We start from the raw sequence: 24,639 nt of genomic DNA, 5'->3' as shown, positions 1-24,639 counted from the left end.
ATGCCAGCACGACCCTCCTTTTAGACCCGAGGAAGGGAAGCACAGAGACGTTAAGCAGCTTGCCTGTGTCACACAGCCAGCAAGGAGTGGAGCTGGGACAAGGCCTCAGTGGTCTTCCAGTGACTCCTTTGCTAGTGCTCTCCCCACCCAAGACCCTACCGGGGCTAGGCAAGACACAGAGGGCAGAGTTGGAGGCAGGAGACATGCTCCAGAGGGGCCTGAACTCGGGTGTGAGAGTGGAGGCACTGGGAAGGGGCCTGCTGCAGGCATGTCCACGTGCCTTCTGTCTGGGAGAGGCGGGAAGGGCCAGGGCCAGGCAGAGCCTGGCCAGCACTGGCCACAGCCAATAGCACAGGGGAAGCTCCAGCCACAGGCTACTCACCTTCTGTAGGCAGAGGCGGCAGCAGGAGGGGAGCGAGAGAAAAGGCAAAGATGCAGATGGTTAGCAGTCTGTGGCTCTTCCAGACCCCACTTCCAGCAGTGGTCTCTGGAAGTGCCACCCTCCCCCTGCCTGAAGTCTCATCCTAGCCCAGCCTGCTGGGAAGGTGTGGCATGGCTGGACATGGTGAGGTCTCAGGCTATCAAGACCCTCGCCCACTGCCTGGCCCATACACTGGGTGGCTGGGGAAGAAGGGGGTTTGGAAGTGTCATGACCGGCGAGGGGCTGCACCTGAGGGGCTCTCGCCCTGGTCCCACTCACCACAGTGGAGTCCACCTTGGGGCCGCCGTCATCTGCCACCACTGTCAAGGTATAGAAATCACCCTTCTCACGGTCCACCAGGCCCTGGACTGTGATCACACCCTGCAGGGAAGGGGTCAGATGGGTGAGTGACAACATCACACCCTTGTTAACCCTGGTCATTCTGCCCACTTTCCCACCTCCATGTCACTTCCTCTGCCCGGCATAACTTCCCCACGACACTCTGTCTGTTGAAAGCCTTCTTCTCTCTCACATTCCACTGGGAAGCCACCTCTTCCATGAAGCCTTCCTGCTTCCCCAGCCAGGTATGACTGCTGGGCCCTGAGGGGCTCCACTACCCCTCTGTTGTAGTTCTCTGCACATCTTCCTTTGGTGCTCTGATTTGCATCCTGGATTATTTTCATTTCCACTTCTAGCCTGAGAACTCTTTGAGGGCTGAGAAGGCTCTTGTTCATCTTTGTGTCCATTTGTGTTCCCAATATCCTCTAGGACAAGGCCTGTCACATTGTAGTGATTCACACCTTGCCTACTTTCAAAGAAGGAATTCTGATAAAAGATACACTAAAGCAAAGATGGAGGAGTAAGAGCCTGGCAGTAGATAAGAGACTGGTGCACCAGACAACTAGCTAAGTATAGTTATTGTAATGAAGCCCAACATTTATATCTGAGCTTCCTAACAGCCAAGGTGAAAAGGGAAATAAGACTTGTAGCGCTTTCTGTGACATTGTGATATAAGAAATATGCATTTGGTCTCTGTCCCTGGTTCCTGGCACACAGCTCTTAATCCCCCGGAGTTTCCTAGGTGATAGGAGTCTTTTGTTCTAATGAGGCAACTCTTGGTGGGCTCCTGAGTTGGAGCTGATCACCAGAAAGACCAAGCCAGGACGAGCAGCTTGAAATGTTCAGCCCCGCCTCCACACCCCTTATTTTCCAGACAGGGGAGAGGGGCTGGAGATTCAGTTAATAATTGATCATACCTATGTGACGAAGCCTCCATAGACATCCCTGAACTACAGCGTTCAGAGAGCTTGCAGTCTGCTGAACATGTAGGGGTGCCTGGAGGGTGGCAAGCCCGGGGAGGGCACTGAAGCTCTGAGCCCCTTCTCCCATGCCTCGCTCTGTGTGTCTCTTCATTCGGCTGTTTGTTGATATCCTTTAGAATATCCTTCGTAATACCTTGGTAATAGTGAGTAAAGTGTTTCCCTGAGTTCTGCAAGCTGCTCTAGCAAATTCATGGAACTTGTGGAGGGGGTTGTGGGAACTCCGATTTACCGGTTGGTCAGAAGCATGGGTCAAACAACCTAGAGGTTGTGATTGGCAGCTGAAGTGGAGGCAGTTTTGTGAGACTGAGCCCTCAACCTGTGGGATCTGACACTATGGTGTCTGCTGGATAATTGCTTGGTGTGTGGGAGGGACTGAGCTGTGAGCCTGTGGGATCTGATGCTAACTCCAGGTAGAAATGTTCAGAATTAAATCAAACTATAGGATTCCTAGCTGGTGTCCAGAGAGTTAGATAATTGGTTGCTGGTATGGGGGAAAACCCCACACACACTTCGATGACCAGAGGCGAAGGGATCTGTGATGGGTGTGAAAACAGAAGGAAAAACAGTTAGTTTTTCCTACTATAGACTTTCCTTGTCTAGTAACAAGAAGGATACCAGCCTGCATAGGTATAAACTTTTATCTTACCCCTACATACGAAAATGGGTGTGTTACAGGGATATTTATTTCAGGGACTTTTTTTTTGTTTCTTTTTGAGAGACAAGGTCTCACTCTGTTGCCCAGGTTGGAGTGCAGTGGTGCAAACGCAGCTCACTGCAGCCTCCAATCTCCTGGGCTCAAGCAGTATTCCTGCCCCAGCCTCTCAAGCAGCTGGGACTACAAGTACATGACACCACACTTGGCCATCTCAAGGACACTTTATGACAAAGAGGAGAGTGCTGTTCACATAGAAGCAGCTCAACCGATGTTGGTTAGATTGGAAGAAATGATGCTCCCTGCCCCAGCCCCTCACCGTGATGGCATCTATCTTGAAGAGGGCTTTGGCCTGGGTGCTGGTATAGGCGTCGAAGCGGTACGTGATCTGGTTGAGGTTGTCGATGGAGTAGGCTTGGACCCGCACAATCTCGGTACCCAGTGCCAGATTCTCCAGGATGGCAACCTCATACGAGGCGTTGGAGAACTGCACGGCCTCATCCAGCTCGTTGAGCAGAGTGATGTAGACATTGCAGAAGCCCTGGTTGAAGGGCGGGGCCTGGTCAGTGGCCGACACGTTCATCATGTAGCTGGTCTTGGTCTCGTAGTCCAGGTAATCCACGGTGATGATAAGCCCTGTGCTCTCGTCAATCTCAAACTTTCCCTCTGCGCCCGACAGGATGCGGTAGTTCACCAGGCCACCGTCCCCTGCAGGAGGACACAGAGACTGTGCAGTCGCAGATAGAACTGAGTAGGGCTGTGCTGTGGCTTCTCAAGCTGCTACACCCATACCCTCTGGGTGACTCACCCAGCATGGGCTGCCCCACCTCTGTGGGAGGGATCATCCCCAGAGATGAGGCAGAGGATGGGTTAAAGTCAATGTGCATGGCAAGATCTAGCATGCACTGTTGAGCCTTCCTCTGGGGCTTGGCCTTGGCACTAGAGATATGACAGAGGGAGTTGGGTCTGCTCCTGGAGCCTCAAAATTCAAGCTCATGTACCTCCCTTTGACATCTGGACATACAAGGGTTGGGGAAATGAAGGATCTCCTGTCGTGGAGGCTTTGATCTAGAAAGCATCCTCACAGGTGGCCAAGCCTTGGTTTGGTCCCTTTGACAGAAGGGCTTCAGTGTCAGGGACACCTTCCCCATCGTCCCCACTCCCTACACCCCAAATTCCTGTGCCTTGAGACAAACCATTCAATCAGGAGCTAGAGCTGGCATTCCAAAACTGAGGTTCACAGACCTCAAGGGGAGGTCAGGGAAGGGAGTGGTCATCAAACCACTCTGGGAATCCAAGACTTCCTTGGAATTACTTGGGGACTCTGACTGGATGTGCATTTTCTGGGGAGGGGATCCCTGACATAGAAAAGGCCATGAACCATGCGGCCATAGCCGCATATGTGCCCTAAACTCTCCTAACGTGCCTGAGACTCCACCTGAGAATCTGCAGCCATTTCTTCCTCCACCCCATCCCATACGTGCCACGGATAATCTGAGGATGCTGAGAGAGGGGTTTCGAGCCACCAGAGTAGCTGACATTCTCCCTCCACCCCATCCCATGCATGCCACAGATAATCTGAGGATGCTGAGAGAGGGGTTAGGGGCCACCAGAGTAGCTGACATTCTCCCTCTGCCCCATCCCATGCATGCCACAGATAATCTGAGGATGCTGATAGAGGGGTTAGGGGCCACCTGAGTAGCTGACATGAAGGATGAGCAGCTCAGGGAGCCTCTCTGGGGGATAGTGGGTCCCCAGAAAATGCTCCTTTTCAGTCATATCGCTGACTGAGGCACAGGCCAGACAGCCCAGGCCGCACAGAGGGCCACAGAGACCTGGCATGCTTCCCCTTCATTTTGCGATGCCGGCTGTGGCTCTGGGGCTTGGGTCCTTGGCAAGGTTCAGGCTGCCTTCAGGCTACTGCCCTGTAGCACAGAAAGGCACTGTCCCTTGCACGGGGTCAGGGGGGCTGGGTGTGCTAGGCCCTGAGCTGGTCCTGGAGGGCATGGAGGGGCTAGAGGAGCAGGCCAGGCCACAGCCAGCTTTCTGATGGTTCCTTTTTACCCTTCCCAGCTCTGCTCAGCCCCTCTCCAAAGGCTAGTGGGAGCTGCTGGGTCCTGGGACGATGGAGCTGGACTTCTCAAGCTTGTAGCCTCTCCTCTGTCCACCCAGTGGTTAGGACAACTTGCTCTGATTCCAACCCGCTCAGGCCAGGGCATCTGGTGGGAAGTGATCAAGACCATCCCAGCAGCCCCTCTCTGGCCTAGACATGGCTAAATGGGGAGCCTGAAGCATCAAGGATAACCGTTTCAAAGGAGGGGCTGGGTGAGCCGGGGAGGTTTGCTCTGAGCAATGGGACCCCCAGCTTCCTCCTGCCAGCCTCACCAGAGTCTCGGTCTGTGGCTCCGACCACGATGACTGACGTTCCAATGCCCGCGGTCTCTCGAAGCCCCAGACGGCTGTATTGCTGCTGTGTGAACACAGGAGCCTCATCGTTGACATCCTCCACGTACACAATCACCTGTGGGAGCCAGGCCGGGGTGCAAGGTCAGGGAGGGGTGGAGGCTCAGAAGCCCAGGGCTTGGCCCGCTGTGGCCAGCTAATGTGGTCACTGCTCTCCTGGGCCTGCTATGAGCTCCCTCTGGGACCCCGGGCCTGTCTGGTGTGTCACTGTGTCCTACCACCTTGCACAGCACCTGGCGCGTGGCAGATGCTCAAACATTACTTGTTTTGGAATGAACTTCATCTTGCTCTTGGCTCTTTGACTAACGCTGTGGGAACGTCTGACTAATTAGTGACTCTTTAGGGCCACCCATTTCCCAGCTATGAAGTGGTAATATTAAGATAATAATTCACACTCCATGCCACTCCTAAGGTTGTTATGAAGACAAAATGAGCCAGGGCATGCAAAAGTTCTCGAAAAAATTCAAAGTGATCACAATCAAATATCAAAATATATCTTGGAGAATACAGGTTAAAATACAATGGCAGTTGTTGTAGAGAATGTCAGTGCTCAGCACTCTTTATGATTCTTGTGCACCTTCTCACAGCCAGCACCCAGCCCCTAGGGCTCTTTGGGGAGGACCAACCCCACCTCACTGCACCCACACCCGGGCTGCTGGAAACCAGCCCAGTGAGCAGAAATGCCTGGGAACTTTCGTCCCTTAGGGCAGCCCTGAGCCAATGATTGATGGGCTTGGACAGCAAAGACTCCACCTTCCTTGGCCCTGTTTGGGGCAGTGAGGGGATGCTTTAGGGCTCCCTGGGGGATGGAGGCCTAGCTCCCTCCATGCCACTTTGCTGGCTGTTTTTCCTTTCTGGTCACACCCTCTTCCACCATTTCCTGTGGGGGCTTCTTACACATTACTTTCACACCAATCCTTGTCTCAGGGTTTGCTTCTGAGGCCCCCACCCAACGCAGTGGCTGTTTCTGAATTGTGCAGTTACACATCATTTCCTCACCACTTAACAGCACTTTCTAAGTCCTCTTTATGAATGTGTGCATTGTACATCATGAACATAATACAGTTTAAAAGCTGTTTATGGAGGTCAGGCATGGTGGCTCTTGCCTGTAATCCCATAAATGTGGGAGGCTGAGGTGGGGGGATCTCTTGAGCCCAGGAATTTGAGACCAGCCTGGGCAACATAGTAAGATTCTGTCTTTGCAAAAAATACAAAAAAAATTAGCCAGGAGTGACAGCACGCACCTGGAGTCCCAGCTACTAGGGAGGCGGAGGCAGGAGGATTGCTTGAGCCCAGGAGTTTGAGACCAGACTGGGCAACATAGTGAGACTCTGTCTTTAAAAAAAATTAGCTGGGGGTGGTGACATGCATCTGTAATCCCAGCTACTAGGAAGGCTAAGGCAGGAGGATTGCTGGAGCCCAGGAGTTTTTAGCTTTTAGCTCTTTGCTCTATGCTGTGGTGAGCTGGCCCCAGAACAGGAGGGGCACCCTCTTCCCAGCCAAACAGAGCCAGGGCCGGTAGGAACTTGCCAGCAAAGTGGAGAGGGGAGCAAATAGGGAAGGGGCTGTGACTCTCCATACAGATTTTGCATGTGGTGACCAGCACTAAGGGAGGGGCCGGCAGCATGTGCAGCAGAAGCATGTGTGTCTGGCACCTGGTCACTGCCTCTGGGATCAGCCCTGCTTTCTCTTTGGGGATTAGCTGGGAATCAGCTGGAGAGAAGTGACACAGCTTCTGGCTGGTAGAAGCCAAAAACAGCAGCCTGGCCAGTGGAGGACTCCAGGGTGGGGAGGGTGGCAGGGCTGGGGGCGAAGAGGCATATGGGGGTCAAAGTTTCTCTGCATCGCTGCTCCTAGGGTTCTCACAGCTCTGCTGTGTCATTAGAATTTTCATGTCCAGACACCCAGAACCCACTATGCAAACTAACGCGTCTACTCCAGAGCGCAGCTGTTCACAGGCTGGAAACTTCTAAATTTGGCTTCACTCAGAACTTGGCTGGGGAAGATCCTGGGTAGGGTGGGTGCGGGGGGAATTTGCATGGATGAATTTCGGGAACTCTTTCTGTAAACAGAAACTAACCACTCCTCTTTCAAAACTGTGGGCCTTACCCTTCCTGAATCTACTTGTCCAAATGACCTTGACTCCAAGAGTTGTGAGGAAAAAACAGGGCCGGGCTGACAGTACAATGACAAGATGAGAGAGGTGGCACGGAGCTGGGGTGTGGCCTGTCCTCCATGAGTCTGGCTACATGCCACCATCCTCTGGTTGGTTTCAGCCTTGTTTTTAGCAGCAGAGACAGGAGGAGGCAAGATGGTTTGCGAACTTGAGAGGCACAGATGTACAGGAAGCAGAGGTCTGTCAGGTTCTTGCTGAGCAAGTGGGAGCTACTGGGCTTCCTGGAGAACCAGACCTGCTTTCTGTCCAGTGCTGTGCCTGTCCAGTGCTGTGCCCGTGCAGTGCTGTGCCTCAGTTTCCCCATCTGTAAAATGGGGTGTTAGTGGTTAGGAGGACAGGGAGAGGAGGTGTGCGTAGGCATGTGTGTGTGTTTGAGTGTGTATGTGCCGTGTACACCCTGAGATACCCAGTCTCTATGGGGACTGTCTCACTCTGCACTCCCTGGCCCCTCACTGGGGCTGTCCCCGGTCTCTGAGGCAGGAACTGGAGGATGTGGATGGTTCCTGCAAGCTGTCTCTCCCCTGCTGCTGGGAAAATGAATCCAGCGGAAAGCCAGAGTCCTCACATTGCCTGCAGGAAGGTCCCCAGCTCTCCCAGGTCTCACAGGTGTGGAGGCTGTGTACTACAGTGCCACCAAGTCCCTGCCCCAGGGGCCAGCCCCCAAATTCTCACCTTAAAATTACCCTGAGGGATGAGGCAATAGTTTCCGACTGGGCTCTGAAGAGGCTTGTGTGAGGCAGTGGGCTGTAGCGGTTAAGGGGACATGCTTGAGCTGGCTGCCGCGGCATGAAGCCTGGCTCCACCCTTACCACTGTGTGACCCCGAACAAGTCGGCGAATTCCTCTTTGCCTCAATCATGTTATCTGTAGAATGGAGGTATTAACAGTGCCAACTTCATAGGGCTATTATGAGGGTTACAGAGGTTAAAGTACACGAGGCATTTAGAAAAATATCGGGCACGTGTGAGGGTTTATTATTCCTCAGGGTTCACGGGGACAGGGGCAGGAGGTAAGTAGCTGAGCGGGTGTGGCTCTGGGAGCCCCACCCCTGCACTGATCGTCACAGCCTGGCTTCAATCTGTTTTACATGGTACCCTGGGATGCTGCATATCATTTTGTTTCAACAGAAGGTTTGTGGCTAAAAGAGGTTTGCAGCCACGATGCTGAGGCATTGATGGGAGCAGATCCTGGAGGCAGGCGCCCACCACGCTTCGGGGAGGGAGTGGGGAGCGAGGGCCACGTGGAGGGCTGTGTTAGGAAGCCTGAAGTTTAGAGACCCAACCCCAGCTTCGCTGACATCCGTCACTCTGTGGCCTGAAGTGGGCCCCACACGAGGCAGGCTCTGATGAGGGCGTACTGACCAGCCCACGAATGAGACTCACAGTTATGCAGGCCAGCATGGCTGTGTGCATGTCCAGGTCACTGTGTCTGAGTCTCTGTCATCAGGGCCCTGTAAGAACCAGGGGATCTGACCCCCTCAGCCATTTCCACAGGGCAGGTCTCACTCAGGGCAGTTGCAAAGACCCAGGTGTCTTCCCAGCACTTCCTGGGGCAAAGCCTTGGGGGTGTCAGCAGGAGCTGGGTCAGGGCTGAGTCACCCGCCCCAGCACAGCCCCTGTGCAGTCAGACCCATCGTGTTTGTGATCGTGAGTACCCGGTGACCACTGCTCATTGTTTCCAGCCTGGGGGAAGCAGGGGTGGAGACGGGGCTGAGAAGAGGAGCGGGGCGCTCAGTTCTGAGTGAAAGTCCCTGCTTGCTCCGCCTGACTCTTCCCATCTCCCTCCTACTCCTAATGTCCCGGGTCTGACTCACTGGTTTAGGGGAAGGGGCTGGGGGCGGCTGAGTGTGCAGGGGTGGGGGTGAGGTGGCCTTGAGAGGTCATCTCAGTCATCCCCCTGCTGGTGGTAGTGCACATAACACAACCAGTGGGAGCATCTGTGTGTAGGTTTTCAGCCATTCGGGAGGACTAAGGCTGATTTGATTTTGGCTGCACAGGTGAGGCTGGGCAGAAAAGAATACATTTGATGAGGCAGCTGGGAGAGGTGACTGGAATATGTTAGGGTCACTTTCACTGGAAAGGGCACTGAACTTGGATTCAGAAGACGGGGGCTCCAGTCCTGATTCTATCATTAGCAACTTCTCTGTGCCTCAGTTTTCTCATCTGTAAAATGAGGTTGGCATCTGTACCTCCAAGATCACCCATGTGAGATTTCCTTGACTTACCCTAGAGAGCTCTGTGGATATAGTGGTTAGTACAGTAAGGATACCTCTTTCATCCCTTAGGACAGACATCATTATCACTGACTCCTTTCCACAGCTGGAGGAACAGACTCAGAGCAAAATGACAAGTCCAAGTCCCAGGCTGGGCACCTGTCACCGAACCCTTAGCCCCAGATGTCATTCAGCTCCTAAACCTGGTGGTGGCCCTGCCCACACCCAGGCACCAACTAATGGGCTTCTCTGTTCTAGCGGCGGGCTTGGCCCCGTCCTGAGGTCAGCACCCCAGCCTGCCCCTAGACTCACCCTGACGGAGCTCCGCATGGGGCCCAGGTCGTGGTTGTAGGCCTCCACTATCAGCACGTGGGATGAGTTCCGCTCTCGGTCCAGGGGCCGGGGCCCTCGCATCAGGAGCCCATTGCTGACATGGATTCGGAAGTTGTTGCCATGGTTACCTGGGTGGAGGGACAGACCCCCTGGAATACCGGCCCTGCCCAGAAGTCTCCTGCTGTGCCGGCCTGCCATGGTTGGGGGCAGAAGTTCACCTGCTCCCTCCTTGTGAGGAGGATGGGGTCTTCTGGGACACGGAAGTCACAGTGGAGAGGAAGCTGGAGGACTCTGTGAGGTGGCGCAAAGCAGATAGGCCATCCCCAGAGTGGTTCTCCTGCTCCAGGAAGGCCTGCAGCTCTTTCCTGAAAGCCTTCATCTTGGTGCTGATGGTCCCCAGCAGGTGGGGCTCCTGCTGGTCCCCCTCGCCCTGCTCCTACACCCACAGATGTGGGTAGTGTGAGGCCTTTTTAATATTTCAGAAGAAGCTGGGGCACTCCAAAAACAGGGACCGAAACCAAATGCTCCATGGGTGGTTGAATCCAGGATTTAGTGGACATCTCAGCGCTGGTCCAGCACTCATTCCCCTATCTTCTGGGCACAGCACCCTGATTTTCCTTTGGGGATCCACTCTTTTGTACTCTCAGTCCATAACATTTGTGGGCAGTGACTTTACCCCTGATTTGAGAAGTGGGAGGATTAGCACATTTTATTCCCTGGCCATAGTGATTGGTTCAGGGATGGGCACCAGATTCTGGCTGGACCACTGAGACCCAGTTCCTGGGGAGTGTGCTGCTGGGGGCTGTCCTGGGCTCTGGGCCCTATCTGTCAGGGCCATAGCTTTGGGAAGCTCTGCAGGACACCAGGGACTTCAGGAATACGGCAATTAAAAGCTACCTGGGGGTGCGGTGGTTCCCGCCTGTAATCCCAGCACTTTGGGAGGCTGAGGCAGGCGGATCACGAGGTCAGGAGATTGAGGCCATCCTGGCTAACACGGTGAAACCCCGTCTCTACTAAAAGTACAAAAAATTACAGGCACACGCCTGTAGTCCCAGCTACTTGGGAAGCTGAGGCACAAGAATCGCTGGAACCCGGGAGGCGGAGGTTGCAGTGAGCAGAAATGACGCCACTGCACTCCAGCCTGGGCGACAGAGGGAGACTCCGTCTTAAAAACAAATAATCAAAAAAGCTGCTCCCTCACCCACCTTGTGTGAATAAGGAGAATGTCCCTGTTTCCTCCCTCTGGCCTTGCCCCATGTGTACAGCCCTAGGGGTTTTCTTGGCTTCATCTTTCAGACTTTTGGAAGCCTAGAGAAGCTCTGCCCTCGCCCGGGCAGGAGGGTGGCCCCCCATCCTAGGGCAGCCTCACTTACCATGGAGGATGCGGTACCACACACGCCCAAACTCGCCCTCATCCGCATCTGTGGCTTTCAGCTGAGGGAGAATGAGACATGAGTTACTTCTTGAATGCCACCCAGCAGGGAGATAAGAGGTTTTTAGACCCCCTTTCCTTCCCTTCACGCATCCTACCCCATCCTGCCAAAACCAGCGGTCTCCCACAGAGGCTGGGGGTGTGGAAGACAAGGGGACGTGTGTGTCTCTCTGATCCCCATGAGGATGTCCAACCGCTGAAGGCCCCGTGGCCCTGTCCAGGGCCAGCTCTGCCTCTGATCCTCCTTCAGGTTCACAGGGAGGACGGGGGAGCAGGTGAAAGATGGCACTGCAGCTCGCTGGGTTGAGGCTCTCTCAGGCTGTCCCATCCCTCCACATCCCTACCTGGCAGCCTTTCAGAGCCCAGGAACCTCTCCCAGGGTGACTGGACAACAGGGTTGCTTCTTGCCCGCATTTCCTTGGCCCGAAGCTATTCTGGCCACACTGGGTCCCAGCCAGCACTGTGCACTGTAAAGGTCACTTCGTGGAAGCCTAGGAGCCCTCCTCCCACGTGAGTGCTCCATGTTCATTCACACGCACCATCACCCCAGTCTAGCTTCAGATCGGCCCGCATGGCTGCACCTCAGGCTTATGTGTTCATGTGTTGCCTCTGGTGGGCTTGTGTGTGTGGGGGATGTTGTTGTCACTCTGAGACACTGCCTAGTGCTCAGCCCTTTTTACAAGGAGTCCAGCCTCAAGGCTTCTTGCAGAACCATAGCTGACCCCAACGTGAGTCCTGTCAAGCCAACAACTGAATACCTACTTTACCCACTGTCCACCCAAAACAAGTGGAGAACAACCCCCCACTCCCCCAGGGCAGTGCAGGAAGAGGCTGGAACCTCCCATGACATGTCGTCCTGTCGGATCTGTGGTGAATTGCTTTGTAAAACCCTGGGCTCTCCCACTTCTTCTGGGTCTGCCCCTCCTTGTCACACCACCTCTCACTTCAGCCCTGTGGTGTGCACGGGAGTTGCCATTTTCTTCCTGACCCTGCCAAGATGGTCAGAGGGGATTGGTCCAGGACCAGGTGCCTGATCAAAGCTCAGCCAATCGCATCCTTCTCTGGGATTGTTGACCTTGGGCCCAGAGAGATTGAGTCAGTCTTTCTAGCAGTAAAATGTGGGAATATCAACAGCCCCTCTCTTGCACACCCCTGGGCCCCACCTCCCACCACTCTCTCCTCTTAACTGCCCTAGCACACTGGTCTCCTGGCTGTTTCTTGAACACCAAGTGTGTGCTGGCCTCATGGCTTCTGCCCTGGCTGTTTCCTGGCAAGCTCTCCCTCCAGATATTTGCATGTTCATGCCCTCATCTCCTTCAGGTCTTTATTCAAATATCTTCTCCTAAGACCCTCCTTGTGCACTGCATATGAAATTGTAGCCCCCACTCCAATGTCCTGGCCTTCCCTACCCTCAGTCACCCTCTGATACACGCTATCTTTGTTTATTGCCTATATCCCCACAGGAAGAAAGGGCTTTGTGCACTGTGATATCCCTGGTCTCTGGAACAACAATCCTGGCACACAGTAGGGTCAAACATGTGAATGACTTAGAAGCAGAGCTCCAGGGAGAGGAACTAGGCTGACACTCAGCGAGCACGAATGAAGGACACATACAACACTCAGCCCTGGTTTGCATCCCTGGGCCCAGCTATTCCAGGAGCCCATCTCTGCCTCGCTCCCTGTTTGATTTTTCCTTTGATCCTGTGGGGTATCCCAGTGTTGCTCCAGTACACTTCTCCTTCTGCCTAGATTATTATTAATGTTTTGTAGAGACAGGGTCTTGCTATATTGCCGAGGCTGGTCTTGAACTCCTGAGCTCAAGCAATCCTCCCGCCTTGGCTTCCCAAAGTGCTGGGATTACAGGTGTGAGCCACCATGTCTGGCCCTGCCTAAGATAATATAGAATGGATTTTCTTTCTTGCCACCCAAAGCCCTAATGCAGGGTTTCCTATCTTTGCTCACTGGACAAACCTGCAGAGAAGATGGGGATGGCTAGCAAAGATCAAGAAAACAGTGAGGGTGGGATTGGCTGAAGGCTTCCAAAGGAGGGAGCTGGGTTTGGAAGGATGGTGGAAACCTGGCTTAGCAGAGAGAGGTGGGAGGAACATTTGTGCTGGGAAACAGTGTGAGTTGAAGTAGAGGCAGCTGGGGAGGCTGAGGAAGGAACTGGGACCCCAGTCTGGAGTGAAGGGCTCATGCAGGGACAGCAGAGGGCTGTGGTTGGAAGAGTGGAATGACAGCCTCAATCAGCAGCACTGAGGCCCTGGAGCCTCCACAGGACGGTGAACACAGACATGGTGGTATGGAGGGAGAGCAAGGAGCCTGCAGCAGGCGCTGGCCTGGTAGGGCTCGATGCACACCCGGACACTGCTGTAAGCATGTCTGAGGATTCTGATGAGCATGTTGACGATGGGGAGGAGGACCAGTACACTGGAGCAAAAAGAACAAGGGCTCTGGGTCAGGCACACCCAAGCATGAATTTAGGATTTGTCACTTACTCTCTATGGCATCATGGATAAGTACTTTAGCCCCCTTGAACCTCAGTTTCCTCATCTTTAGACTGGGCACAATGATGACCAACCTTGCAGGGTTGAGAGGAAGATCAGAAGTCATCCTGCAAAGCATCTTGGCTGGTGCCTAGCATGGGGATGTGTGGTAAAAGTTGACATGAGTGATGCCACCTTCTCCAGGGAGCCCTCTTGATTTATGCCAGAGCTGGGGATGGCTGGGCTGCCCCTTGCCTTGCAGTTCTTTCTCTCCCCATTCCCTGAGAAATCTCAGGAGCTGGCAGGTGGAGGGATGTAACAGGGTGCTTCAATTGTCCAGATCTGGAAGGGCTCAGGACTGGGAAGAGAGCCACGTTGCCCAGAGCATGCCCTTGCGTGTCTATCCATGGTGAGATTTCCTTGACGCCTCCCTGCTCCAGCAGCCTGCACCACCCTGGAAGCTTTGCCTTCTGCCATCTCAGGAGGAATGGGGGCCACAGATGAAGTGTTCAGTTGGTTTTAGAAGAGGAAGTTAAGGAAAATGAGGGCAGTGAAGGCTGTGATGGGAGGGGCAGGAATCCCTGGGCATTGGGAACACCTTTGGGCTGGATGCTTTGCCTACACTGGATGCCTACTGCCTGCCCCTGCCCACCCGGCACAGGGGAAACACCAAGTCCCCCACCACTCCCTTGCTCGGTGCCTCTGGGCAGGTCACACCTCTTTGGGCCTCAGTTTGGTCATCTGAGAGAAGACGGGGCTCTTCCCTCAGAAGAGGAGTTAGATGACCCTTGAGAACCTCTCCAGCCCTAACAGCCTATAGGAAAGCTCCTGTCCATCTTGGGGTTGGCAGACAGTGCCTCCTTTTGTGGGCAAGGGCAGGAGGGAAGAGCTAAAAACCATAAACTGGGGCTCCAAAAAAGGGAATGGGTCCGAGGCTCAGGTCTTGGACAGAGCCATGACTCCCGTCTTGAGTTGCACTTCTGGGAGCTTGGAGGTCCCTGGTGGGGAAGCTGCGGAAGATTTGGGCTCCTAAGCAGGCGGATGGTTACCAGGGAAGCTCTGGCTTCCGGGGAGAAAGAACGCTGGGGGAGGGAAGTGTGTGTCTGTGTTTGTGTGTGTGTTTGTGTGTGTGTCTGTGTGTGTGTGTGTGTGTGTCTGTGTGTGTGTGTGTGTGTGTGTGTGTGTTTGTGTGTGTGTCTGTGTGTGTGTGGTTTGGAAAGAGCCTCCGGTGGAGGTCTCCTGTGGCTCACCCACACTGTGGGGAGCATGGCCTTCGCAGTCCCTCACTCCTATGCTTTCTGCCCTGGGATCCCCCTGACCTTTGAAGATGCCCCTCACCCCTCGCTTCTGTAGCCAGACACCTTCAAAGGAAAGGTGCTTTTCTAGAAGCCGAGGGAAAAGCCTGGAAGGAGCGGGGCCCAGGGACGCTGCAAGAGGGGCCTCAGGGGCTGCCAGGGCCCAGCACTCTGCCTGCTCCCCTCCCGCCACGGCTGGTAACCTCTCTCCCGGGTAACCTGGTGGCTGGCAGCCACTGAATAGCGACCCGCTGGCTGCCGCCGACCATACCATTCAAACTTCCAGCAGGGGAAGGTGAGCGCCATGGAGCCACAGAGGCAGTAAAGTCCTCCCTCTGCGTCTTCCCAGAGTCCCCCACCCCTGAGAAGGCTCCAAGGAGACAGGCTGGAGCGAGGAGGTGGGAAGGCAGGGGGGCACCCTAGAGTCTCTGGACAGCTCCCCTCTCCTTCTTCCCAATTTGCCATCCCTTCTCCCTTAGCTATCCCCTCCCCCAAGGCAGAGCCCGAACTCTTCCAGACAAAGCCAGGTCCAGCTGGGGAGTGACGGGGAGGCCACTCTGCTGGCCAAGCTGACCGAGGGCTGCAGGGCACAGCAGAGCCTGGGCAGGGCTGGGGTCACAGGCACTGCACAGGGCTCTTCGGGCCTCCTTTCCACAGCTGAGAAGACGTCTCCACAGAGCTCGGGACAGCTGGGGTCTGGCTCTGAGGTCAGTGCTTGGGGGACTGCAGGAGAAGGCTTGGAGGGGGAAGTGTGGTGGAGACCCTTGCTGAGGGACTACTGGGAGAATGTGAGGGTGTGTTCAGACCTAGGCAGTCCTCTGGTTCTGTAGAGAGTGGAAACAAGGCCCAGTAAGGGGTAGGGATCAGCCCGAGGCCATACAGCGGTCTTCTCTGCCCACAGCAGGTCCTGCTCTGTGGAACTCCAAGGGAAGAGGAGGGTTCTATACTGAGCTTGCAGGGATATGTCCAGAGCAGGGCCTGCTGGTGTACCCTGGCCCCAGTGGGAAGGGAGTGGCTTCAACTGCCCTCCAGATGATTCCCGGCCTTGGTCCGGGCAAGGCGTCCGCTCCCAGCACTAGCTGGCCTTTGCTGGTTGGTCAGTAGAGGGTGTCAAGGGGCCTGGCATCTGGACTTGCCTCGTGCTCCAGGAAGGGTGTCGTGTTGTTTTCAAGCACTTAGGATCGTTGCCACAGGAACGACTCAGATGCTAATTACAACTCCACTTAACTTTTCTTTCTTTTTTTTTTTTTTGAGACAGAGTGTTGCTCTGTCACTCAGGCTGTAGCACAGTGGCATGAATCTAGCTCACTGTAGCCTCAAACTTTTGGGTTCAAATGATCCTTCTGCCTTAGCCTCCTGAGTAGCTGGGGCCACAGGCACATACCACAACATCTGGCTAATTAAAAAAAAATTTTTTTTTTGTTAGAAATGAGGTCTCACTATGTTGCCCAGGCTGTTCTCAAACTCCTGGGCTCAAGTGAACCTCCTGCCTCAGCCTCCCAACGTGCTGGGATTACAGGTGTGAGCCAACATGCCTGGCCTCACTTATTTTTTTATTAAAGCAGGTCCCAAGGCCTGAAGCCTGGATCCTCTTTGCTAACCCAATAGGGTCTCCAGATTCCTTTGAAGGCCTTGAAATAACATTAGAACTAGTAGGATTGAGGCATTCCCCATTTCAGGCTGCCATTTTCTTATTCCCGGCCAAGCATCAAGAAGAGCGGGATGGCTGATTTTCTCCCCACGAGAGTGGGCAGTGAGCACACCCCGTCCCTCCTCCCTGCTCAGACTCAAGGAAAGACCAATCCATGCACAGCTGCCCCGCCAGAGTGCTCTCTAGGCCTGATGCCGCAAAGGCGGAGGCCCTGGGCAGCTAGACGGGCATCACACTTTCCAGCTGGGCGCTGGGAGGGGTCGTTTTCTGCCTGGAAGTGCTGGGAGGGGTTGTGGTGGGGAGTGGGTGGGAGGTGGGGTGCTCTGCATGCCCTCAGTCGACTGGGCACGGGGAGCCAGGAGTGAGGTCCTGCGACTGCTGGTGAGTGCCTGGGGTAGGGACAGGAGTCCCTCGGGTGGGGGACTAGGTGGCCCGCTCCCCTCCCCGCTACCTGTGGTAGGGCTTCTCTGAGCGTGACCTGACGCCTTTCCTCCTCCTGAGCTTCCGTGCTAGAAACTCAACTGCTATCTAAGCTGCAAGTTGGGAAGGAGGAAAATCTGCTATCCCCCACCCTCAGGAAAAGGAAAGACCCCAAGGTCAAAGGGAAATCATGACTTTTTATCAGAAACCCTGGGATTGCTTGTCCACGTCAGTAGGATTTAAAGATCACACATGCCGACCTGCAAGCTGGACGCCCTCTGCTTATGTGTGGCTTGGCCTATGTAGTGTTTCAAATATTTGAAAATTCGTTTCACATTATTTTGAAATCAAATTTATTTGGCTTTTGCTGTGTTCTCCCCCACCCCACCTCTCTTCTTCCTTGCCTTCTACAAGTTTAAATTAGCTGCCAACATTTAAACGTCTAGAATGTTTGCCTTAAAAAAATCCAGATTTCTGGCTTCTCTTGGGAAATTGACAGAGCTGACCACACTGGGCCTGCACTCTGGCATTGGCACCGTCGGTCTGGGCTGAGGCCCCTCCACTTCCTCAAGAGGGCCCAGTCAGTGGTCTCCAGGTGGCACTGCTCATCTGTACCCTCTGGCCATGGTTATCTGCTGGCCAGGCTCTGTGAGCATTTTTATCACCCCGGACATATTGAGCTAAAAGCTCAGCCTGGTTTTCCATCGACAAGGACTATCTGCTGCACTGCATCTAATGGGATGATCTTCAGTGGGAACGGAAATGCCCTGTCAGGTGCATGATGTCCCTGGGGGGTTTCCAGCCCCTCTTGTCAACTCCTTGTGGGTATATTTCCCACCTGTTCCCAGAGCAGTTAACTAAGCTCAGAAAGGGTTAGGGGCCAGAGGCGTGGCAAGGCCGTGGGGGCCAGGAGTCAGGAGACCTGCTTCTGGCCTTTACTTGGCCACTGGCTCACAATATGGCTTTGGCCTTCCCACCACCAAGCTGCCCCACCCCACCCTGCTGTGACCCACAATGCAGCCAGCCAAGCCTTCCCAAGGAGTGAGCTCTGGCTTGTCACTCCCCACCTCTAAAACTTTCACTGGCTCCCTAATGCCAAATCCCCTCTTTGGACCTCAGTTTCCCACCTGTCATGGGAGCAAGTTGGACTGCATTGGGAAGCAGCCACAGGAATCCCCACAGAGCCAGGCAGGTGAAATAAGGTGTGTGGTGGGCCTGTGGGGGAGTGTGGGGAGTGGGAGGTCAGTGCCCTGTCTACAGGGGGCAGCGGCTGCTCAACCCCAGACACAGGGATGAGGCAGGAGCATGGGCCAGTGCCAGTGGTGAAATTCTGACATTTCAAGGGAGTTCAGGCACCCAGATATTTTTGTGAAATCTGTTATTATTTTGAAAATACTCACAATTAAATTGATAAAAACACAGCAAGGACCCAGTGGTCCTCGGGCCCTGTGGGCCCCCAGTTTGCAGCTTCGGCATTAGATAACTGCTAGGGACCCTGGCAGGGCAGCCTCTTGTCATCCATAACTTGCTCCTGGCCACAGAGCAAGTTATTGACAGAGTTGGTCCCAAGTTTCCAGGCCTAAGACCCTGTGATGATTCATGAGGATTGATTTGAAAAGGCGGACAGGCACTGCCCTCTTGTCTCCATGTCAGATGGGCAGGGGGTGGAGCAGGAAGAGGGCTTGAGCTTGGGCCCAGCTCCATCACTGCTCACCTGTGTGTGCGCTTAGACTTGTCATGTCTCTGGACCTCGCTGTCCTAACTTGTGATGTGGCTATGATGCCATCCAGTTTAACAGTGCCTCACCCCATCCATGTTCCCTAGGTAAGTCTCCCCTGCACCGGCTGCCCTGGGTCCAGCTGATCTGGCTTTGAGCTTCTGTCCTGTTGCTGTTGCAGGAGCCATGAGCACAGAGGGCCCCAGCCTCAACAGCTCCCCAGCCATCAGCCCCCTCGCCTTTCTCTCAGCTCCCGTTACTCCTGGGACCCTTGCAGAGGCAACTGACCCCCTCCCCATGCTCATTGCCCTGGCCTGCATCTTCCTCCTGCTGGCCACCTGTCTGCTGTTCATGACGCTCTGCAAGCCGGCTGCGCTGGACCCGAGCCGCCGCAGGGCTCGCGAGTGCATGCCCCACCACCCCGGGAGCCCCAGTGAGCCCCAGCTCCGGCTCTGGAAGCGCCTGGGCTCCCTGCGCCTCTCCCTGCACAGCTTCCGCCGTGGCTGGCCCACCACCCCTCGACGGCCCCTGCCGGGCCCCGACGACCACCACGGCCACTGTGACTGCACGGAGTCTACCAAGATGTGACGGGGTGTCCACACACATGCCCTCACACTCCCCAGGTCTACCTGTAGATCCTCCTGCTTCAGAGACTGGTGCTGCAGGCTGCAGGAAGACAGTGGCCCAAGCAGCCTGGGCCACACACTCACTCCTGAAGCTCCTTGCATGCCCCAGCCAGTGCCCTTCCCTAAAGATCCTCAGAAGAGCACCTTCCTCTCTGCAGACCCCCTACCTGCTGCTTGATGAAAGACTTCTGGTCAAGAGATCAGCACTCGTGGTCATCTGGGCCTTTGGTCTGAGGCTCCACAGGGTACAACCTGGGGCTTGTAACCACCTCCTAGAAGCAGCACCCTCGCTCGCCACAGAAGCCTTGCCCTCCACGTGCCAAAGCCCAGCTTGGAGAAGTTGCCAAATGGCAAAGGTTTTCTTTAGCCAAGTGAAATGCTCAGCCTACGCTGGGGCCAAGGCACTGTCCTGCCATCTGTGCTGGCCCAGTGCTGGGGCAAAACCTCGGGGCTCCCTTCCTTGGGTTTCCCGGATGCTGCCAGCATCTGCCTGGTGCTGCCTGTGGGAGCGGCTGCCTCCCTCCTGGTGAATCAGATGCCCGGGTGCCGGCTGGGAGGAGGAGCAGGCGGGGCTCTCCAAGTACGGTCTTGGCAGCCATCTTGGTGGCCCCTCTTCAGGGCACCCACGTTGGGATTGATCAGGAAGGGACTGAGGATAAACAAGGAGGCTCCCTTCAGAGGCCAGAGCGGGTGCTGGGACAGAGTGGCAAGAGGCAGGGCACTTCCAGCAGCTGGAGGTGATGCCACCTGGGCTTGGAGGAGGACAGCTCACAGCAGCTCCACACCTCACCTAGGGAAAGCAGCGGCCTCCTTGAGGGTGGGATGGTCCAGATCTCTCCAGGACAGCTGTGGGGTCTCAGGTCCGGCCCACACTAGCGATGCTATCTATGGTTTTGGTGAGTGCTTTGCTGACTACCTGTCAAAGCAGTCCCACCCCAGGATGGGCTTCTCAGAATCCCAAACCCTTGACCTCTCACCCCAACGCCAGGGTTAAACACTTTGGTCAGGTCCCAAATTTGAAGGGTGGGCAGAGGGAGGACTTGGGCTGCCCAGCTCCTGTCCCAGTCAGCTGGCCAGGATCCCATCACAGAGCTGCCCCACCCCCATCCTGCTGTGACCCACAGCTCAGCCAGCCAAGTCTTCCCAAGGAGTGAGCTCTGGCTTGCCACTCCCCAGCTCCAAAACCTTCACTGGCTCCCTAGTGCCAAATGGACATAGCCAAAGCTCCTCAGCCCAGCATGCGGTGTCCCCTGGGAGCTGGCTCCAGTGAATCTTTCTAGCCTCATCTTGATCCAAAACTCCAAGAAAACTGAACAACCTGTCACCCGCTAACTGTGACTTATGCTTCACACACACCCACTCCGTGAAGCCCTCCTGCCTGGAGCTGCCCCTACTGTCTCCTACCTCTCTTGGGGAGGACAAGAAACATTCTCTTGGCAGTGTGGGTCCTTCTTGTCTATGTTTTCTCTTTCCTACCAGCTGGGGAGCTTGCAGAGAGCCAGACCTTGTCCAGCCCCTCACTTTGACTCCCCAGTTCTGTGCACAGAAGTATGAGGTTTCTGTGTACAGAGTGAAGAGTGGCCCAGCCTGGGGGTGTCCCCACCCTCTGAGGCAGGAGTCCTGGTGGGAGCTGGCACAACACAGAGCCTCATCTTCCCTCAGATGCCCCTAGAAAGATTTCTCTCCAAGCAGGCCCCATTGGAGAAGCCCACTGATCCTTCCAAGTCAATCTGATCTCAAAAAGTGAGTCCAACTTCACAAGAAACTTACTTAGAGGACCTTGGAGAAGTCATCCTGAGACCCTGCATTTCTCCCTGAGAAATGGGAGAAATCAGTGCTGCCCTGTATTAACTCGCTGGCTCTAGGATTTCAGTACGAGTAGTATTGTGTAAATAGAAACCAAGTCTTTGGGTTTAGAAAGTGGGGCAGGCCTCCTCCCTAAGGGTTTTGTTCCTTTCTCCCTTCTGGCTCAGTAACCTCTTCCTGGTTTGCTTCCCTTGGGGCCACCCTGCACATCCCAGGCTGGATTCAGCCTGTAGCCATCCACCCCACCAGCAGGCCCTGCTGGCCACTAGGCACTCTCTCCCTGGAGGTTGGGGTAGGGGGTGAGGCTGCCCTGAGGCCTGAAGAAGGAAAAGCCCAGGAGGGGGAGGGGCTCTCAATTGGGTTTCAGGTACCAGGCCAGGGGGTTATGCTCCAAGTCCTTATAAGCTGAGGCCCTGATCGAGAGAACCCTCTCCTTCCTCCCTCTGGAGCTAGCCACCACACTCTCGAAAATCCCCAGGGCTTTCCGGGCTCTCTGTGTTTCTGGGAGTCAGCTCCCTGCTCCCCAGCCCTTTCCTGCCCTCCTCCTGGTCCCGATGCAGGGAGGGGAGCATTGCCAGCCTCCCACGCTTCTGTCCCTCCTAAGCCCAGGAGGCTGCCCCAGTGGGCAGGCCCAGATTCGCTGTTTGGCTCAGCCTCCGAGTCGGAAATCCCATAGCTGGTAAAGAGACTCATTCATTCCGGTCCTCCCTCCCCACCCAGCAACTGAGGCCTCTGGGCAGAGGTTGGGGGGGGCACCCAAATAGTTTTCAGGGTCCTCCCCTCTCTCCCTCTGAGTCTTGGAGCTGTTGTGCCTGCTCCCTGGGCAAAGGAGCCCTTTCTTCTTGTGCCTGTTTACTTCCCAAGAGGGGAGCCTCGGCCAAGGGCTCTGTGAAAGCGGCTCTGTTCTGGGCCTTGCTGGGCCCTGGCTCTCTCCTCAACTCCTTTCCGGGAAATTGTGACATCTCCTTCTCCCCCCTACACTGAAAGGCCCTTCTGGGTGGGGCAGGAGATACGGAGGGGGAGGCCAAGGCTTCCTTCTGTTTGTGGGGAGCCAGAGTCCTATCCTCAGCTCTGCAACCTGGGGGCCCTGACTCCCTGGGAAGGGAGGGGGCCTGGGTTCCCCTTTCCCCACAGCACCTTTCAGAGCAGCAGACCCACCCTCGGCCCCTACTTGCTTCCGCCTCTGGTGCCACTGAGCACGTGCCCTCAGGGCTGTGTGTGGCCCCGCCTCTCCCAGCCCACCACCTGCCCCAGAAGCCACGGGCCACCTGCCTGCACAATGCTGTGGCCTTCGGGGATGTCCTCGGGGACGCTGGCCTCATAGCTGCTCTGGAGAAAGATGGGCCGGTTGTCATTCACGTCCAGGACAGTGACGAACACGGTGGCTGTGCCTGTGTGCCGCTTCCCTACAGGGCCGTTGTCTGTGGGAGTTGAAGGAAGACAGGTGTTAGCAGCTGCCTGAGAGAGGGACACGCTTCCTGCGCCTTTGCACACTCCTGGGCACCAGCCAGAGAGGTGCCCTGTTCCACCCCATCTGCCCTAGCCTTTGCAAGGGGTAACTTCCTTTTTAGCTTAGGAATAACACTAACAGTATCTAATACTTAGGTAACACCATGTGCCAGCCATTCTTCTAACCCATTCAGTCCTCACAGCAACCCACGAAGCAGGCACTTTACTGTCATCCCCATTTTACGGAGGCGATAACCGAGGCACTCGAGTGGATTGAATGATGGCTCCCAAAAAACAGACCCATGTTAAATCCCTGGGAACCTGTGAAGGTTAATTTATTTGGGAAAAAAGGCCTTTGAAAATGTAATTATGTTAAGGATCTTGAGAAGTGATCATCCTGGGCGATGTGGGTGGCCCATAAACCCAATGGCAAGTGTCCTTATAAGAGAAAGGCAGAGGGAGATTTGAGACAGAGAAGAGGAGGCCACATGCAGATGGAGGCAGAGGCTGGAGTTACACTGCCACAAGCCACCGAATGCCTAGCAACTCCAGAAACTGGGAGAGTCTAGGACTGATTCTCCCTAGAGCCTTCGGAGGACGCATGACCCTGCCAACACCTTAATTTCTAACTTCTGGCCTTGACAACCAGGAGAGAATACACTTCTGCTGTTTTAAGTTTGTGGTAGTTTGTTGTGGCAAATTTAGGATGCAGATACAGGTACTAAGAGCAAAAAGCCAACTGCTGTCAGGGACTGGCGGGTACAGCACCCGGGTCAAACACCTGGATGGGCCCCTGCTCGAGGGGCAGCTGTCCTCCACCCCAGTCCACAGCTGACAGGCAGAATGTGGGCCCAGGGACACCAGATCTTCTGATTTCTCATGAGGAATTGAACATCTGAGCTTTTAAATAAAATCTCCTGATCTTTAAATGTTCACAACTAATGGTCATTTTTATAAAATATTGGATAGGTCAAACGAACATCCCCTCCGCATTCAGGGACACAGATTTTGCTTGGGATCTAAGCCTAAGGTACCCGGAGACTGTGTCCGTCCAGTTCCCAGCAGGAACCTCCCAGGGCTGGGAGGTGGTGAGGATGGGGCACTCACTCAGCCCTGGGGCAGCTCTTGAGTTGTCCTCCCTGGAGGAAGGAGCTTGTAACCAGCGCTGCATGTCCAGACAAGAGTAGTCACCCCAGCGGAGAGTGCAGGCAGCTGGAGTAGCCTGGAGGCCTAGGGTGACTCCAAGCTTCTTCCCCAGGCCAGCTGACCATATGTGGCTGTGCTGTCGCTCACTGGAGGTAGGTCTTCTCACCCTCCAAAGCTCCTCTCCAGACTAGCCTCCCACCACCCTTGGGGGCTGGCTTATTGCTCTGGCTGGGACTGGTATGTGTGGGGGAGGCTCCCTGGAAGGCTGGCGGAAGCCCTCACCTCCTGCCAGCCAATGCCCAATGTGAAGGCTGGACTCGGGGTGATAACAAGTCTCCAGAGGGTGGGTGACCATCCCAAGAGGGGAAGAGAGCAGGGCAGAGGGCAGAGGCATCTGGGCATGGGCAGGCTGGGAAGGGATGGATGGTTGGAAAGAGTGAGGCCCAGAGAATTCATTCCCTTCTTACTCAGCTACTGCAAACTTCCTGCGAGGACCAGGGGCACCTGGCGGCACAGGCCTCATCCTACCACTCTTCCCCTCTGGGGCCCTCAAGGGTTCCCTGCTGCCCAGAGACCGAAGACTAAACTTCTTGGCCAATGTTTAGGCCTCCACACATGGCCTTGCCTGGTCACAGCCCCCCCTTCCCCAGTGTGGGCCACTCCATGGGCCAGCTGCAGTGTATGCACATGTGCTGATGCACACAGGGTGCTTTCCCACCTCCAGGCTCTTGCATGGGCTGGTGTCGCTGCCTGAAATGCCCTCCCTGCTTCTTCGTGTACTGAAACCTTATATGGCCTCCAAGGCTGCAGTGGGCACCCCTTGTTTTTGTCCATGAGCACTGCCCTGTGCTCCCCTGGGAAGGCCATGTCCTGAATGTCTCCCTGTGGACCCTCCCTTCCAGGCTCTGAGGCCTGGAATGCTGGATAGGTAGGACTGCCCCCAGCTCCAAGGATGGGCATGTGACTTAGGCCTAAGTAATCAGCACATCTCACTTCCCTGGCCACAGTGAGGGGCTCAGGAATGGGCACTGGG

At 55.2% G+C, this 24,639-nt stretch overlaps 2 protein-coding genes across 10 annotated transcripts in view; one reads left to right on the top strand and one right to left on the bottom strand.

Moving 5' to 3' along the window:
* The window catches only part of CDH23 (cadherin related 23), a 423,400-nt gene that overhangs the window by 79,591 nt on the left and 319,170 nt on the right, over positions 1-24,639 (bottom strand). For 6 of the 8 annotated variants that reach the window (XR_004436645.1, XM_033209267.1, XM_033209271.1 and 3 more), the window contains 7 exons: positions 22,284-22,432; positions 10,952-11,012; positions 9,558-9,706; positions 4,781-4,916; positions 2,715-3,103; positions 701-802; positions 383-385 (listed from right to left, as the gene is read on the bottom strand). Coding sequence is in view for 7 of the 8 variants with exons in the window: in XM_033209267.1 (XP_033065158.1) it covers positions 383-385; positions 701-802; positions 2,715-3,103; positions 4,781-4,916; positions 9,558-9,706; positions 10,952-11,012; positions 22,284-22,432 (989 nt within the window). In the remaining variant the exon portion in view is untranslated. Of the gene's footprint in view, positions 1-382; positions 386-700; positions 803-2,714; positions 3,104-4,780; positions 4,917-7,706; positions 7,765-9,557; positions 9,707-10,951; positions 11,013-22,283; positions 22,433-24,639 lie in introns of those variants that run through there. The other 2 variants (XM_033209269.1, XM_033209273.1) reach the window with 2 other exon arrangements.
* CUNH10orf105 (chromosome unknown C10orf105 homolog) lies at positions 299-23,395 on the top strand. Of its 2 annotated transcripts, none has more exons than XM_033209280.1 (2): positions 299-1,005; positions 18,761-23,395. In XM_033209280.1, exon 2 carries the CDS (start codon positions 18,766-18,768, stop codon positions 19,165-19,167), a length of 402 nt encoding a protein of 133 aa, XP_033065171.1. In that variant the 5' UTR covers positions 299-1,005; positions 18,761-18,765; the 3' UTR covers positions 19,168-23,395. The 2 variants fall into 2 exon arrangements, with proteins under 2 accessions (XP_033065171.1, XP_033065170.1); XM_033209279.1 differs by lacking the exon at positions 299-1,005 and adding an exon at positions 10,654-15,498.

The sequence above is a fragment of the Trachypithecus francoisi genome, unplaced genomic scaffold, assembly GCF_009764315.1.
Source record: "Trachypithecus francoisi isolate TF-2019V2 unplaced genomic scaffold, Tfra_2.0 Lachesis_group9, whole genome shotgun sequence".
In the NCBI taxonomy this organism is placed as follows: Eukaryota; Metazoa; Chordata; class Mammalia; order Primates; family Cercopithecidae; genus Trachypithecus; species Trachypithecus francoisi.
This window is presented reverse-complemented; position numbering and strand designations above follow the sequence as displayed.